Genomic DNA, 15,944 nt, shown 5'->3' with positions numbered 1-15,944 from the left:
CAGTTCCTGACTCCAGGCAGCGGGCAGCCGGCCGTCAGTGACCCGAGCCGAGGATGCGGCGGCAGCTCTGGGCCTCCTGGTCCTGCCGCTGCCTTCTGCTCGTCATCAGCGCCCATGCATCACCAGCGTCCGCCGGCGGAGACCTGCTGCGTCCGTGCGACGAGGCGAGTGCGCACCATCCTTATTATTAGCATTACGCTGTTCCTCGTTTCTGGGCTTGTGTGCGGGCTGAGGGGTAGATTTTTTATTTTAATGCAAACACGGAGCTTGTGCGCGTCATTGCTCAATTGTTATTTTATAGTGCACATTTTCTATTTTAATGCGGAAAGTCAAGAAAATGTCTGTACCTGCAGGATTTAACGTCCACATCGAACCCGAACACTTTCTCCCAACGCACAATAAACGGAGAAATCCACAAGCGGCTCCTCAGCCCAAGCTCTAAATACGTGAACACACGGCGTCTCGCTGCTGATCGGCTTAAAGGGCATTCCGTTTGTGGTGCCTGTAAACGCGCTGCCTCCATCCATCCTCCGCGCGGCCTCCTGCCAGCTGCGCTGCCGGTTTGCGGTCGCATCCCGCATGATGGAGGAAAAGCAGCAGCGAGTGCGTTTTACTGCGCGACAGCGGTCATAGAACGAGTCGTTTGTTATTCAGTGTCCCTTAAGGCTGCAGAAACCTCCGGCAGTAGGGGAGCAGGGGTGGGCGGTCATCTGCCTCCACCGTTTGGACCGCTTTGGGACGGAGAGGGGAAAAAAGAGGAGCAGGGGTGTGTTATGGCCCAGACAAAACGAGTTAGAATGTTACTGTGGCATTCATATAATAGCTCAGCTCAGCCACCTCTAAAATATCAACAACTCATTAGAGAGTGGATGAGCAGCAATCCGCTTACATTACATGCTTTACTTTTGTGGCTTCATTTGTGCTGCTCTTCCCTCATCACACCCACAAATGTACCAACTGTGTTTCTTCATGAGACGATGTGATTAGCATGTAGCCTGGCAACCTTATCCACCCGTCGTCTCTCTCTGTTGGGCTGATGAGAGGGACACGGACTAATGTGTCTTGCTGGTCTCCTGGGTGACTCACACTGGTTGTCATGGAAACTGATGGGAAGCGCAGCAGAGGGGTAGGGGATGGAATTCATGACAAGACGACCTCTGAATCACAAAACCTGGATCCACATTTATGCCTCTGCAGATGTGCAGAAAGATCAGCGGGTCATCGTTTCAGGCCGATGAGGTCAAAGGTCAAAGGGCCGCATCGGCCTGAAACGATGATTTTCGCTGCTCTTTTTGTCTGTGTTTGTGTGTGTGTGTTGTGCAGACGGACTTCTACTACCAGTACACAGAGTGCGACAGCACGGGCTCACGCTGGCGCGTCGCCATCCCTCTGAGCCCGGGCTCCTGCTCCGACCTCCCGCCTCCAACCAGAGGAACCGACTGCTGTGAGTGTGACCCGTGTGCGGTGTGTGGGTGTATGTGCGCGGGCCCGTCTGACCCCCTGTCCTCCCGCAGCCTTCTCGTGTCCGGCCGGCATGTATCTGGAGATGTCCACGCAGCAGTGCACGCCGTGCGCCGCGGGCTCCTACTCGCTGGGCAGCGGCCTCCGCTTCGACCAGTGGGACTCCATCCCCGCAGGCTTCACCAGCCTGGCCAGCTTCCTGGACCCGGGTCCGAGCGGAGAGGACGCCCAGGCCTGCAACAGGTGACGCAGGCGCCCGTGTGGTCCCGTGCTGGTTGACGTGTGCTGAGCGTGTTCTCGCTGTCGCAGCTCGTCGTGGACGCCGCAGGGCGTGTACCTGGAGTCCAACCGGGACGAGTGCACGGTGTCTCTGGTCTACGCCGTCCACCTGGAGAAGCAGGGCTCCGTGTCCTTCACCTACCAGTACCCCGACAACAACATCTTCTTCGAGTTCTACGTGAGAGCAAAACACGAGGAGGAAGTTCTCCTTGGGTCTAAGCGTGTGTTCATACATGAGCGTCTGACTCTGCTTTTACTGAAACCTTTGCTGTGGTTCAGATCCAGAATGAGCAGTGTCAGGAAATGGTCCAGACCGATGACCAGAAGTGGATCAAAGTCACCAGCACCGGAGACTGGGACACACACACTGTAAGTGTTCACTGATGTGTGTGTGTGTGTGTGTGTGTGTGTGTGTGTGTGTGTGTGTGTGTGTGTGTGTGTGTGTGTGTGTGTGTGTGTGTGTTGTGGTCTCATTGTGAGCACGTGTCATTGTCTCATTGAAGGTGAACCTGAAGTCAGGCATGAACATCCTGTACTGGAGAACCACGGGCATCCTGGTGGGAGGGAAGATGGTGAAGCCGGTTCTGATCCGGAGCATCCAGATCGAGGGTGAAGCTCCATGAAACGCGTTCAGGAGTAGCTTCATGGACAGGTGTCGTGTTGTTGACGTGTGGCTGCTGCTCTGCAGGCGTGGCCTACACCTCGGAGTGCTTCCCGTGCCGGCCCGGCTGGTTCAGCCCGAGCCCCGGCTCCTCGTCCTGCCAGCCGTGTCCCAGCAACAGCTTCTCCATAAAGGGAGCGCCGTCCTGCACGCGCTGCCCTGAGCACTACTACTCGCGTACGTACGACAGCAGTCTGTGACACCTGAACCCGTCCGCGTTCTTTCTGTGTTGCGTCCGTGTTGCGTCCGTGTTTGCCGTGACCTCGTCTCCTTTGCTGCAGACGAGGGCTGGGCGGAGTGCAAGGTGAAGCCGCCGTGCTCCGAGAAGGATTACTTCCAGATCCACACGGCCTGCGACAGCGAAGGGAAGGTGAGCGCCCTCTCACATTACCCCCCCCCCCCTCCTCTGGTAACCATGGTAACCCTGACCGTGCCCGTTGCAGACGCAGGTGCTGTACCGCTGGGTGGAGCCCAGGATTTGCGTGGAGAACGTGACGGGCGCGGCGGCGCTGCCGGCGACGGGGCAGAAGGAGCCCTGCCCCCCCTGCAACCCCGGCTACTACAACAGCAACGACTCCACCTGCTCGCCCTGCCCGGCCGGAACGCACTCCGACGGCACCGGAGGTGAAGCGCCCCCACCCCCCCACCTCTGCATCATCATCTAAATGAACTGGAAGCCTCGTTTTATGTCGCACACGGCTTTGTTGTGTGGTATTGGTTTAGTTCCACTGCCCGTCCTACCGTGTTTGCTCCAGTCCAAGTCCTTTATGGCGGTAGAGAGTGGGAGTCCGGTTCCTAAGTAGCGCCTCTGTCTGTGCGTTTGTCCCAGCATGCACCCAGTGCCCCGCCGGGACCGAGCCCGTGTTGGGCTACGAGTACAAGTGGTGGAACGTGCTGCCGCCCAACATGAAGACCTCCTGCTTCAACGTGGGCAACTCCAAGTGCGACGACATGAACGGTGAGCATGCGGAACCCTGAGTTGCTGATGGCGCTTTGATGCGAACCTGACCCGCCCCGTGTCCGTCAGGCTGGGAGGTGGCGGGGGACCACGTGCGCAGCGGCGCCGGCAGCTCCGATAACGACTACCTGATCCTCAGCCTGCACGTGCCCGGCTTCAAGTAAGTGCGCCGCGGCCGCGGCCTGAGCCGCCCGCCGCCGAGGCCTGCTGCTCCAACGCTGCTGTGTTTGTGTGGCCAGGGTCCCCGCCTCGCTGTCGGGGATGACCACCGGCGAGTTCGGCCGCATCACCTTCGTGTTCGAGACCATCTGCTCTGCCGACTGCGAGCTCTACTTCATGATGGTGCGTGTTGCGCCGCTGTGACGCCGTGTTGGAGGTCAGAGCTCGGCGCTTTGTGTTTCACCGCTGCTGTCGCCCCCTGCAGGACGTGAACAGGAAGAGCACCACCGTGGTGGAGTCCTGGGAGGGCTCCAAAGGGAAGCAGTCGTACACGCACAGCATGAGCCGGAACGCCTCGGTCACGTACACGTGGGCCTTCCAGAGGACCAACCACGCGCTGGACGTGAGTGGCCTGACGGGCTCGCGACCCGGCTAGAACCTGCCGCATTTGAGGCTCTCCTCCTGTGTTGTGCAGCTGCGGCGCCTCGTCGGCGACACGGTGAAGCTGTACTCCATCAGCGTGACCAACGTCCTGGACGGCGTGGCGTCGGCGTGTCGGGCCTGCGCCCTGGTCCCCCAGAACTCGCAGCGGGCCGGCTCCTCCTGCGTCCCCTGCCCCGCGGGCTTCTACATCGACAGAGACACCAACCGGTGCCAGGAGTGCCCGGCCGACACGCACCTGGCGGGGAGGCACACCTACGGCCGGGACGCGTGCGTGGCCTGCGGCCCGGGGAGCGTCAGCGACAAGGTGGGGCGAGGAAAGGAGGCTGGTCCACCAAGAAGCGCGAGTAGCTAATCGTGGCCTTGTTGTTTAGGAACACTCGCTCTGCTACAGCGACTGCTCCTTCTCACACACGGAAAACAACCGGACGCTGACCTTTGACCTCAGCGCTCTGAGCGACGTGGCCTCGCTGACCGTCGGTCCGAGTTTCACCTCCAAAGGCACAAAGTACCTTCACCTGTTCAACATTAGTCTGTGTGGCCACGAGGTACCACACACACACACACACACACACACACACACACACACACACACACTGAACTTGGCTCATGACGGTTTCATCCTCGCGCTGGATTTGTTGTTCTTTCAGGGGAAGAGAGCTGCCGTCTGCACCGACAACGTCACTGACGTGTCCAGCAAAGACGAGCAGAGGGACTCGGCCCAGTTCGTCAACTCGGTGGACAGCTTCATGTGTCAGTCGACCATCATCCCGGCCGATGGGCGGGGCTTCAGGCTGGCCATTTCCTCCCAGTCCATCAGTCTGGCTGACACGTTCATCGGTGAGACGTCTGACCGTCACGAGGGGAGCAGCAGGTCATAGCGGGGCTTTTAACTGTTTGTGTCCGTAGGAGCGACAGTCGACTCCGTCCTGGACGGCGTCAACGCTAAACCAGATCTTTTCCCCGAAAACCCAAGGGATGTTCCTGACATTAACTTCTTCTACAGGTAAGAAGCGACGCAGGGGACGAGTGTTTGGCCGTTTGCTGCGTTCAGAGCCTCATCCGCCCCTTTCCGTCCCTTCAGGTCCACTCAGGCGACGGCGTCGTGCGATCAGGGCCGGAGTTCCGTGGTCACGCTTCGCTGCGACCCGGAGAGGAGCGAGCGCGGCGAGCTGTCGGTGCCCAGGTAAGGCCCGGCCCGGCGTCCCTTAGGTCCGGCGGAGCCGGGCCTGACCCTGTCCCACGTGTGTCTGTGCAGCTCCTGTCCCGCGGGGACGTGCGACGGCTGCACCTTTCACTTCCTGTGGGAGAGCGCGAGCGCGTGTCCTCGCTGCACGGCGGACGACTACCACCAGATAGAGGGAGCCTGCAGGAGGGGCGTCCAGGTAGCACGGCCCACGGCCCGCCGCCCGCTCCGGCTGCCTGCAGAACAACAGCTAAAACCACATCTTCTCTTCAGGAAACTCTGTACGTGTGGAACGAGCCCAGGCTGTGCACCGGTGGGGTTTCCCTGCCCCCGCGCACCTCCTCCCCCTGCGAGGCCGTGGCGCTGTGGCTGAAAGTGGGGGTCGGCGGCGGGGCGTTCCTCGCTGTGCTGCTCATCGCCCTCACCTGCTATTTCTGGAAGAAAAACAAGAGGTTAGAGTGGCGTGTACTCATTAGGATCAGGCCTCGCTCACACGCAGCGTGAGGTTGGAGGTCTGGACTGTGTCAAACATTCGAGGAATGCTACTTCCTGTCTGTGTCCAGGCTGGAGTACAAGTACTCCCGTCTGGTGATGTCCGCCAACAAGGAGTGTGAGCTGCCGGCCGCAGACAGCTGTGCCCTGGCCGAAGGAGAGGAGCTGGAGGACGACGTGGTCTACGCCAAGAAGCCGTCGCTGCTGGGGAAGCTGCGCGCCATCGCCAGCAAGGTGAGTCCCAGCGCCCATGGACCAGCGAGCGCCGCCGCCGCCGCCGCTTCCTGACTCTGGTGTGTGTCGTTCAGCACGAGGACGGAGAGAGCAGCGAGTCGGTGCAGCTGAACTCCTCCCAGTCCGACCGCTGGGTTCTGGGATAAACGGAAGGCGCCAGAGGGGGACAGATGTGCCATTCAGCCCCTCCTCACCGGCCCGGGGGGGGGGGGGGGGCACCAACATAAGCCCAGTCGTCGCTGGAGCCGCTTTACTGTGGGGCAGAACCTGGACTCTGGCTTTGACTCCTGCACCCGAACCCAGCAGCAAACCTGCTGCTTCAACGAAGGTGGAGCTGCAAGAGAAATGAGCTTTTGACTTTTTTCTATGTTTTGTATTTTTCTTCTTTTTCTGTTTGACGTCATGTATTTCTATTAATGTTATGATGATGATGATGATGATGATCCTTTAATAAAGTCCAGTTTGGCTTTGAGGCTGCGTGTTCACTGTGACTTGTTGTGGAAACAGAACTGATGAAGAGCAAACGCAGAGGTTGGCTGAGTTCGTGTGGCTGTGGGTTGATTGTGTGACGTCACGTGACAGGTGTGTGGATCATTGTAGAGGCCCGTGTTGTGGGTCTTTGGCCGCTGGTTCCTCGGTGCGTCACCCCCCTCCCCCCCCGCTGCGCTCCTCCCCCTCCGCAGACTCGTCCTCCCCTCGTTCTCCGGCGGTGGTCGGAACTTCCAGGCCGTCTTCACAGCTTGCTGGCGTCGGACCTTCCTCTCCCCACCGGCCGATGCTGCGGATTCGCGGCTCCGCGCGGCATGTGACACCTTCTGCGGGAGAAGCGTTTGCGCACGGATGAGCTGCAGCTCGTAGGCGACGGTAGGAGAGAACCGGGCAGAACCGAGGCGGAGCCGCGGCGACGGCTCCGCTCCGGCGGGTTCACGCTAACGTGCTGCCTCGAGTCCCGAGCGGAAAATGTGGAGGATTCATGTCTGGGTTTGGATTAAATCGCGTTTATGCTTGTGCACAAACTTTAGGAGGAAACCGCAGACGAGACTTCCGACCAGTGACGTCACAGCAGGATCAAAAGCTTTGAGGAGAAAAAGGGATCAGAAGTTACGAGTGAGTGTAAAAATGAAAGAGTTTGAAAGACGCGGGTTCTGGGTTTTGCGGCGTTTTAGCTGTGTAGAGATTCGACATCAAAGCTTTTAACGAGCAGTCGCTGAAAAAGGCGAATTATCGCCAGTTTGGACGAACAACTGTCGACGCAGATGCTGTTGTCGGACATTTGGGAATGTTCGTGTCGGCGGCAGCAGATGGAGCTGTTGTAGTGGATGAGCGTCAGTTCTGCTTCTATAATTCAGCCGCTGTGAGTTCACGCAGTGTGAATCCTTTCACTGAGGCCATGCATCAGTTTGTGGGTGAACGTAATGAAACGTTGTATCTTCCGTGTCTAACGTGACTTTGTTGCGTGTTCCAGGAGCCACATTGTCCTGTCCCGCGTGTTGAAGTGGTGAGTTCTTCATCATCATCATCATCATCATCGGTGTAGCATCACCTGCTCCGGTTCTTCCTCCTTGTGACCTGCGTGTTGGGCCATGGCGCGCGGCTGCGTCTGCTGCGTGAAGTACATGCTCTTCCTGTTCAACCTCCTCTTCTGGGTAAGTTTCCTGCTCGCGGTGTCGTTGGCGCGGCGTCCCTTCCTCTGAGTCACCGTGCGGCTGCTGCGTCTCAGCTCGGCGGCTGCGGTCTGCTGGGCGTCGGCGTGTGGTTGTCCGTGTCCCAGGGCAGCTTCGCCACCCTGTCGCCGTCCTTCCCGTCGCTGTCTGCCGCCAATCTGATCATCACCGTGGGCACGGTCGTCATGGTGACGGGTTTCCTGGGATGCCTGGGGGCCATCAAGGAGAACAAGTGTCTGCTGTTGAGTGTGAGTGCGTTGTTGTTGTCCTCTCACGTGGTGTCATCGGTCAAGTCTGTCATTTGTGCGTAGGAGATAATGAGTGTTGTCGCTGCTTTTAAAGTAGGCATCACCTGTGATTGAGGGCATCACAGTGATGATGTGTGACTGGTTGACTGGTTGCTGCTGTGTTCCAGTTCTTCATCGTCCTGTTGGTCATCCTCCTGGCTGAGCTCATCCTGCTCATTCTGTTCTTCGTCTACACAGACAAGGTGAGGCAGCGAGGAGTCGCTGGTGGTGGTTCTCGACCCGTGACTCTACACTCTCACCCACCGTGTGTGTGTGTGCGTGTGTGTGCGTGTGCGTGCGTGCGTGCGTGCAGGTGAGGGACAATGCCAGGCAGGACCTGAAGGACGGGCTGGTGCTGTACAACACGGAGGACAACGCGGGTCTGAGGGACGCGTGGAACACCATCCAAGCCCAGGTGGGTTTCACACAGTCACGTCTGTTCTGCTTCGCGGTGCGGTGAGAAGGTTCAACGCGTCTGTGCTCGTAGTGGAAATGCTGCGGCGTGAACGGCCACCAGGACTGGTCCGCCGCCCTGCAGAACAACGCGGTGCCGGACTGGTGCTGCCAGCAGCGGTACCCGGGCTGCGGACGCAACGCCTCCAGCACCTTCTGGACACGGGTCGGTTCCCCGCGCGGGCAACAGTACGTCTCATCATAAAGCGCGCGGTCCAAACCACGGCGTCTTTGTGGTTTTTTTTCTTCCAGGGTTGTTACGAGAAGGTGGAGGAGTGGCTGGACGATAATAAGCATCTGCTGGGAACCATCGCTATGTGTGTCCTTGTTATGCAGGTGTGTGTTCACTGTGACATTGTCATCTTTACATGGTCATTGTAATGGTACAGTTATGTAACACGATGCCTCATGTGATGATGTCTTCCCAGCTCCTTGGAATGGCCTTCTCCATGACACTGTATCAGCAGATCCACCACACGGCAAAGAAGTACAAAGCCTGAGGACACACATGCAGTACTATTAGTCATGAACCCCACCATTACTACGTGTACATAGCCTTCACAACAGTTTCTGTATTTCCCTGAATAAACATTTGTCACTTGTGAATGTGGATGTGTTAATGCTGAGACCCGTGGTCTGGAGATGAGTGACTGCAATCGCATGTAGTTGGAATGTCTCATTTACTTAAGTGGGAGAAATAGGAGTTTTTCAGATGCACTTGTAGTAGTGAGAAATACTTTTTAACTATTTATGGGGAATTAGTTTGGTATAGAAAAAGACATTTGCATTCACACATTGGTCTTTTGGATGAGATTTGGATCAGTACAGACGCGGCCTTTGTAGCACCAGAACCACCCAGCAAGTGACTTTGCTGCAGGAACCATGACAAGCTCAACGTGTGGGTCGTGGGACCTGGTTCTGCTTCAGGGGTCAGTGGCCCAGGAGGAAAAAAAAGGTACCAGGGGAACAGAACACTAACTGGCGTGTGGTGGACTGTTACATGACTGAAGCAGAAATGGACCATAAGTAGTAGAAAGGTGTCATTGTAACTTGTGTGAAACGTAAATAGGAGAAGGTTGTGAGTGTATTATCTGAAGAAGCTGAAGAAATGCTTGTCGTTTCCTGTGAAACCAGGCCTATAAAAGGTAACTGGACCTAAGGAGAGAGAAACCCAGAAGCTGTCGGACACGTGAGGAGCTACCGGTTCAAGTGAGTAGATCAGGGATGTCCAGGTCCAGTCCTCGAGGGCCGGTGTCCCTGCTGATTATCAGCATTAGCTGCTGCTGATGTGAGGTCCGTCCCCTCTCCTGGCTCTTCCTGGCTCCAGGATTGGGCCTCCTGTGCCAGGATGCTTCACCCCCATTAAGATTCATCCTGGCTGTGGCTCAGATTTGGAAGGGTCGATCTTGGCGGTCACAGATCACCAAGTCTGTAATAGTTTTTAACTGAATACCTTAGAAGCCAGTGACAACTCCTGAGGTTCTGTTATTGGAATGGTCCAAAGTGGGTTAATGTTCATGCCTGTAATAATTTCTTTACCCAATGACTTTGTCTTTATGAAGCAGGACGCTCCCTCTGTGATGGTTCATGCTCTGATCTGCCTGGAAGTGGGTAAAACCTGTGCTTGACTTTTTGTTTTTTTCCTCCCTTTTAGAAACCTGCAAGCTCCATGTTGTGTGCCCTCTGAATCACTGCCTCCCTTGTGGCTCAGACTGGTTGTAGTTTAATAAAGCCTTACTGGGTCTGTTTCTTCCTGAAAAAGGCTCTGGACCACACGATGACACCTTGTGGGCAGTCTAAACCCCTAAAAGGAAGAAAACACCAGGATTCAGGCCGCCCTAAAACAAGAAAAAGCCTTGAATCCCAGTACATGTGGCTCATAGTCTGTCCACTGTAGTTCATAGGGTTAGTGTAAATGCCACACAAGTGATGTTAACTGTGCATAACACTTTATGCACATTTGTCAACTCCAGCCCCCTCACAGGAGGACTAACACAGCATACAAGCAAGGGTTTTTTGGTACCTTTATTGACCCAGCTTGTTCATAAACTGACATGGGCCCAGCACCTCTCACGCCTCAAGAATTACTAACATAAAAAACCCCAGAATTCAAAAGGCATGGGAGGATTTGAACCAACACACACTGAAAGACAAGAGGAAAAAGCACATTAGTACATAAACAAACAAGCAACAACTTTACCGTGAAAGAGGAAGACACCCACAGATGTCAAGTGAGTGCACTTACCTCAGCTACTGTGAAAAAGGGCAAATGGACCAAGAATCAACAGCAGTCACTGACCCCCACTCTGCAAAGACACACACCCAAACGACCCCAGCACAAGCTCAGCTACAGTGACACAATGCAGCTCCTTCCATCCTCCACTACATTTCTCCATCAGCATTGTCAAAGCAAAATTGCCAGGACTGATCCTGAAGGAGGTGAGCTGAAAAGAGTGAGACAGGGTTATCAGCCTGAAGTTAGGAAGCACAGGGGTGAAGATGAAGCTCAAGCAGGCTGGGTGAGAGAAGGTGAGGTAGTGGAGGGAGTTAGATGAGGCGATGGAGAGTATTTCATGGAGAAAGAGTAACGGTACAACACGGAGGACACGAGTAACGAGAGTAACGGTTGGAGCAGGGGGAACATACACGAGTGGGAGGAGGGGAGGAGCACGCAGGTGGGCTACATCCCATGGAGAAGGGGTCATTGGAGAGAGGTTAGTGACTGTAAAGTGGAGGTAGGACAGAGTGTAGCCAGACAGCACCGCATGGTGGTGGGTAGACCACTCTGGTGGGCAGCAAGAAAAAGAGAGGAAAGACAGAAAAGGAGGTAAGTGGTGGAGGCTGAAGAATGAATTCAGGCAGAAGCTGAGGCTCTGGGTGGTCAGGAAGAGCCTCCAGATGACTGGAAACTACAGCAGCGGTTGTCAGGGAAACGGGGAGGAAGGTGCTGGGTGTGTCCTCTGGAAGAAGGAAAGAAGATAAAGACACTTGGAGGAAGGAAGCGCAGTGAAGAGCGAGGGGGCAAAGGCCAGACAGAAAGCTCACGATGAGCTGTATGACAGAGGAGACATGAGGAGGCTAGCTAGGCAGAGAGATAGAGATGTGAAGAATGTGCAACACATAAGGAGATGGAAAGGTGCTTACAACCCAGGAGAGTGTGCAGAGAAGATGGAAAGAGGATTCAGAGGAGCTGATGAATGAGGAGAATGACAGGGAAAGAAGGGAGGAAGATGTGGATGTTGTGGAGCAGGAAAAGAGCAGGTGGAGGAACAGCTGGAGAGGTGGAGGCTTGCTCTGGAAAGATCAAAGCCCATCTGACCCATGGTGGTCGTCTTGATCAGAGCCTCAACCTGAAGACAAAGTGCAGCCTCAGAACCAGAGGCACAGACACGCCTAGAGACACACAAACACAGTACACACAAAAGACACGTTGGACCTGAACATGAACATCAGACCCAGACAGAGGAGAAACAGGCAGCCTGTGGTGAGACACAGACGGACCGCTGACAAATATGTCACAATCAAAGCTGATTTATCAATGACTTCACAAACCATTATGTCCTATCTGTTTAGACCGCTAGAGGGCAGCAGAGGAAACTAGTTCAAACGTAAGTGTGGTTTATAAACCAGGACAACCTGGTAGTTGGTGTTACATTAAAAACTAACACAAAAGCTAAAGCAGAGCTGAAAGAACAAAAACGATCTCGAAGCTGAAGTAAGTGAAGAGGATGAACAGAAAGATAAAGTTAGTGGAGTTTCAGGAGAGACTCTGTTCTGGTAACTTTGTGTTTCCTCCATCTTTTGTTTCACACATCATCATTGAGCAGCTATTTGTTTCAGTCAGTGACACTGACTTATGTACAGCAATGACATTTAACACAGAGACTGTGTGCAGATGTGTCCAGATGTTGCCCTTGCCCATGAAGTGCCTGTGACCACGTAGCAGGAAGTCATTGTCTTTTAAAACCTCTGTTAAACCAACACTGCTCCAGGAGGACTACATTTAACAGGCACCACCTGCAGAAACTGGACATTTCTTCTTTTCTTGTTAACAGCTGCAAACCCATTGAGCATTCAGTCATATTTGTTTCTCTGAGGGAGCACGTGTTCAGTACCTTGTGAGCCTGCAGCAGCGCAGCTCTTGAATCCCTCGTTGATGCTCTTCTCATTCTCATCTTCTCTTCCATGGACCTCTTCATTTCGAAAGGCCACTGCTTTGGACAACATGTCTGCAAGACAAAGAAAAAGACAGCGAAAACCATTGTTTTACCCCAACTAAAAGCCTGCCTGAAACCTATGAAGTACACAAGATACACTGAACACTGGTGGAAGCCACATCACATCTACACTGAGATGAGTGAATATTTCACAAGATGCAAAGAATAACAGCTCATCATTAAGCTTTATGGGTATAGTAGGTGACTCTATAGGCGACGTTGGCCTCATTCAGGTCCTTCACCCCTTTGTGGACAAACAGGGTGAAAAGCACATTATCAAAAGCAAAGTGAAGTCACAATTGTTTTTGTCTCACTGACTTTCCTTGGTTTGTCACAAACACGCCTCCTCCCTCCACTTCACATGATAAACAACCGATAAGTGATCCTAAGAAGGAACAGATAGAAGCTCATGGAAACGTCCATGACCCAACATCAACTTCCAAACACAAACCACAGAGAAGAGATTTGCTGTTCAGGTTTTGCACTGAAGTTCCCTAAAGAAATAAACATCTACCCACTTGCTTCCACGGGCTCCTCACAAGGCTTCACTCAACAGGCCAACCAGAAACAAGCACAAACAATAAAAGACGTCCTGAATGAAAACAAGCACAGTTATTTACTAGCGGCCAAATAAAAGTGTGGCTAACGCTGTGTAGTGTGGCACTCACATTATGAGAAGGCAAAGGAGTGTGGATAATAAGAAACCACTGCATGTGTGTCCAGAATAACATTATCATTTTAATAGAATCATTGTTAACACTACATTAACATGGTCTGTATCATGTTTTAACATTATGCACGATGATCAGCTCCTTGGAATGGACATCACAGTGAAGAAGCAGGAAGCCTGAGGAGAGAAACATGCTATTACTCAACATGAAACCACTATCACTACAGTAACTGTACAGCCTTCACAGCAGCTTTTGATGCTCTGACCTGAATAAACATCCTTCACACGTGACTCCTCACGCCTTCATGCTCACAGGCCCATGGTTTGGTTGTTCTCATACACCACATTCCCCTTGACCACCACGTAGCCGATGAGCTCCTGGTGTCCGCCCAGTTGGTAGATCAGATGCTCCCATCTGAAACACAAACGAATAAATCAACAAGGTCTGCATCGGGGCAAGCAGCGCGACTACGCAAAAGAAGTCAAGCGTCACCGAGGGCTGCTGAGCACCAGCAGGTCTCCATGTTTGTCCACCTCCAGGGAGCCGTGAGTGTTGGAACATCCCAAGGCGTAGGCTGCGTTAATGGTGGCAGCAGCCAGGGCCTCAGACATGCTCATCCTCATGTTGACACAGGCCAGGTGCATAACTATAGGCTGGGAAGGGGGGTGAGGAGCGGTCAGAAATACAAATACTACAAATACTACAAATACTACAAATACTAAGTGATACTAAGTGAAGAGTGAGGACAACACTGACCATGGAACAGCAGTAAGCGTTGGGGTTGAAGTCACTGCCAAGTGCAACGATAACTCCAGCCTCCAGCATATCCCTGGCTCTGGGCTGAGGCAGCCTGAGAGCACGGGCATGATTCAAACGCTCTGTGTGTGTGTGTGTGTGTGTGTGTGTGTGTGTGTGTGTGTGTGTGTGTGTGTGTGTGTGTGTGTGTGTGTGTGTGTACCTCAGGATGTAAGCTGTAGTTGGCAGAAGCACTGCAGCAGTCTGGGCCTTGGCCATGGCACGGATCCCCTGGTCCGTCACCTCCTCCAGGTGACTGATGGCTAAAGCACCAAGCTCGGCTCCCAGCTGACAAACACAACAAACCACTTAATCCGACTCGAAACTAAACCCTGAACATTTGTGAAAGTTGTTCATTTCACACTCCAAACACCTGCTGTGGTCCAACAGCAGCAGCAGTAAGGTAGTTCAAACATCAGCATCTTACTTCAAAAAATCATTGACACACACGCTCCTAAACGTGTTTCATGCACCTGAGCTGAGTTCATGGGATGAAGCTCATCTCCGTGGAAGTTGATGTTGAGGCCCAGGTCTTTGCCGGCCTTCAGGATGGAGCGGGTGGAGCCGAGGTCAAACACTCCCTGTTCACAGAACACGTCTATGTTGTTCACCTTCAGGGTCCCGGCTTCCATGTGTTCTCTGAGGCGAGGCAACTGAACCTGCAGGATGTTTTCTGTGGCTTCAGCCACAGTCTTTCCTCTGAATGAACAGAAATCAAACATGTGAGACTACACAGCATCCACTGAGGGAAGCGTAAGTGCAGACCAGACCTGGGCACAGCGTGAGCTCCGCAGTAGGTCGAGGAGATGTTGATGGGCAGAGTTCGCCTGGCCTCCTCGATCACCTGCAGCATCTTCAGCTCGGTCTGCAGCTCCAGGCCGTAGCCGCTCTTACACTCCACCAGGGTGGTGCCGGCCCGCTGCATCCGAACCAGCCTGTCCCTCAGGGAGGCCAGAAGCTCAGAGGAGGAGGCAGCTCGCGTGTGCTCCACCGTGAAGTGGATGCCTCCTCCAGCCCGGTGCACGTCCATGTAGGAGGCTCCTGCCAGCTGCAAAAACAGAGGAGAGTCCAGATGGGCCGGCAGAAGCGCTAGCGCCGCTTAGTGCTGCTGTGTCATTTACCTTCATGGCGAACTCATGCACCCTGTCACCAGCCCACACAGGGTGGGTGTGAGCGTCAACCAACCCTGCAACAAGAAGGTTTTCTTCAGAGGTCCCTGAATGATCCCGTTAAACAACAGAGAAGCTGACACTCACCGGGCAGGACGCACATTCCTGTGGCATTGATCACTTTATCAAAGGATGCGTCTGCAAACTGAGCCGCGATGGTTTCAGCAGGTCCCACAGCTTTAATCAGCCCGTCTCTGTTAGGGAGTCATTGACCAAAGTATCTGACTGTACAAAACTGGAAAAAGAAAACTTCGCCTCTGAACCTGCAGATTACGGTCCTGGAAGGTTTAATTCTGAGTTTAGCTTCCATGTTTGGAACATTACACCAATTACAAAAACGATGAAGGTGTCAAAATCTATCATACACATTTATACTCCTCCTAGAGGGTCCCAGAGCTGCAGAAACATTTCTTATTATCAGTCCTAAAATTACTTCCTCTCACAGACTATAATCCTATTACAGGAAGCTGACACAAATGAAAACTTGTCTGTGGTTTAGAAAACTCACCTCCCAATTACCACACTTCCATTTTCAATCACACTCAGATCCTGCATCCCATGTTGGGTCAGGTACTTCTCTCCCCTGCTGCAGACCAGAACCACCTGCTTGGCATTTTTTACCAGAAGTCTGTAATCTCTGGACATTTTGATTCATGCACATAGAGACAGTTTGTGCACAGTGAGTGGCTTTGAGGACAGGCAAATATTGGAGTTTAAAGTGCAAGAAGAGAGGGTGGTGCTTCTGACACAGGACCATTTATCCAGTAAATGAGTGACTGCCCACTGTAACAATTGCAAACTAAGATGTGGAAGAACC

The 15,944-nt window shown here is 53.7% G+C and overlaps 3 protein-coding genes across 4 annotated transcripts; 2 read left to right on the top strand and 1 right to left on the bottom strand.

Moving 5' to 3' along the window:
- The first annotated feature begins 22 nt into the window (after nucleotides 1-22).
- elapor2b (endosome-lysosome associated apoptosis and autophagy regulator family member 2b) lies at nucleotides 23-6,343 on the top strand. Its single transcript, XM_029161853.3, has 22 exons — nucleotides 23-164; nucleotides 1,324-1,444; nucleotides 1,515-1,704; nucleotides 1,771-1,918; nucleotides 2,020-2,109; nucleotides 2,244-2,349; nucleotides 2,429-2,578; nucleotides 2,683-2,771; nucleotides 2,845-3,025; nucleotides 3,231-3,359; nucleotides 3,429-3,519; nucleotides 3,599-3,701; nucleotides 3,784-3,921; nucleotides 3,994-4,266; nucleotides 4,334-4,507; nucleotides 4,610-4,799; nucleotides 4,869-4,965; nucleotides 5,044-5,145; nucleotides 5,218-5,344; nucleotides 5,419-5,597; nucleotides 5,709-5,871; nucleotides 5,946-6,343. Exons 1-22 carry the CDS (start codon nucleotides 54-56, stop codon nucleotides 6,015-6,017), a joined length of 3,024 nt encoding a protein of 1,007 aa, XP_029017686.1. The 5' UTR covers nucleotides 23-53; the 3' UTR covers nucleotides 6,018-6,343.
- A 201-nt stretch (nucleotides 6,344-6,544) lies between these two features.
- Nucleotides 6,545-8,881, top strand: LOC114862022 (tetraspanin-9-like). Of its 2 annotated transcripts, XM_029161856.3 has the most exons (9): nucleotides 6,545-6,735; nucleotides 6,894-6,978; nucleotides 7,337-7,517; nucleotides 7,592-7,783; nucleotides 7,951-8,025; nucleotides 8,136-8,237; nucleotides 8,310-8,441; nucleotides 8,528-8,611; nucleotides 8,704-8,881. In XM_029161856.3, the coding sequence occupies exons 3-9, from the start codon at nucleotides 7,455-7,457 to the stop codon at nucleotides 8,773-8,775; spliced, it is 720 nt and encodes a 239-aa protein (XP_029017689.1). In that variant the 5' UTR covers nucleotides 6,545-6,735; nucleotides 6,894-6,978; nucleotides 7,337-7,454; the 3' UTR covers nucleotides 8,776-8,881. The 2 variants fall into 2 exon arrangements, with proteins under 2 accessions (XP_029017689.1, XP_029017690.1); XM_029161857.3 differs by lacking the exons at nucleotides 6,545-6,735; nucleotides 6,894-6,978 and adding an exon at nucleotides 7,032-7,225.
- Nucleotides 8,882-13,210: 4,329 nt separating this feature from the next.
- Nucleotides 13,211-15,915, bottom strand: amdhd1 (amidohydrolase domain containing 1). Its single transcript, XM_029162516.3, has 10 exons — nucleotides 15,636-15,915; nucleotides 15,215-15,321; nucleotides 15,080-15,144; nucleotides 14,729-15,006; nucleotides 14,432-14,657; nucleotides 14,122-14,246; nucleotides 13,920-14,013; nucleotides 13,656-13,816; nucleotides 13,429-13,577; nucleotides 13,211-13,339 (listed from the first exon to the last, which is right to left on the bottom strand). The coding sequence occupies exons 1-9, from the start codon at nucleotides 15,770-15,772 to the stop codon at nucleotides 13,472-13,474; spliced, it is 1,299 nt and encodes a 432-aa protein (XP_029018349.1). The 5' UTR covers nucleotides 15,773-15,915; the 3' UTR covers nucleotides 13,211-13,339; nucleotides 13,429-13,471.
- Between the last annotated feature and the right edge of the window lie 29 nt (nucleotides 15,916-15,944).

This window comes from Betta splendens, chromosome 9 (genome assembly GCF_900634795.4).
Source record: "Betta splendens chromosome 9, fBetSpl5.4, whole genome shotgun sequence".
NCBI classification, from domain to species: domain Eukaryota; kingdom Metazoa; phylum Chordata; class Actinopteri; order Anabantiformes; family Osphronemidae; genus Betta; species Betta splendens.
Note: the sequence above shows the minus strand (reverse complement) of the source record. Positions and strands in the feature narration are given on the sequence as shown.

Excerpts from the sequence above, each read along its gene's own strand:
- amdhd1 (XM_029162516.3), bottom strand. The coding sequence starts at position 15,772 with ATGTCCAGAGATTACAGACTTCTGGTAAAAAATGCCAAGCAGGTGGTT. Across the intron at positions 15,007-15,079 it reads TGCATGAGTTCGCCATGAAG|CTGGCAGGAGCCTCCTACAT; the intron begins GTAAATGACACA and ends CTGTTTTTGCAG. Across the intron at positions 13,817-13,919 it reads ACGCTTACTGCTGTTCCATG|CCTATAGTTATGCACCTGGC; the intron begins GTCAGTGTTGTC and ends CCCCCTTCCCAG.
- elapor2b (XM_029161853.3), top strand. The coding sequence starts at position 54 with ATGCGGCGGCAGCTCTGGGCCTCCTGGTCCTGCCGCTGCCTTCTGCTC. Across the intron at positions 3,922-3,993 it reads GGACCAACCACGCGCTGGAC|CTGCGGCGCCTCGTCGGCGA; the intron begins GTGAGTGGCCTG and ends TGTGTTGTGCAG. Across the intron at positions 5,872-5,945 it reads TGCGCGCCATCGCCAGCAAG|CACGAGGACGGAGAGAGCAG; the intron begins GTGAGTCCCAGC and ends TGTGTCGTTCAG.
- LOC114862022 (XM_029161856.3), top strand. The coding sequence starts at position 7,455 with ATGGCGCGCGGCTGCGTCTGCTGCGTGAAGTACATGCTCTTCCTGTTC. Across the intron at positions 7,518-7,591 it reads TGTTCAACCTCCTCTTCTGG|CTCGGCGGCTGCGGTCTGCT; the intron begins GTAAGTTTCCTG and ends GCTGCGTCTCAG. Across the intron at positions 8,238-8,309 it reads GGAACACCATCCAAGCCCAG|TGGAAATGCTGCGGCGTGAA; the intron begins GTGGGTTTCACA and ends CTGTGCTCGTAG.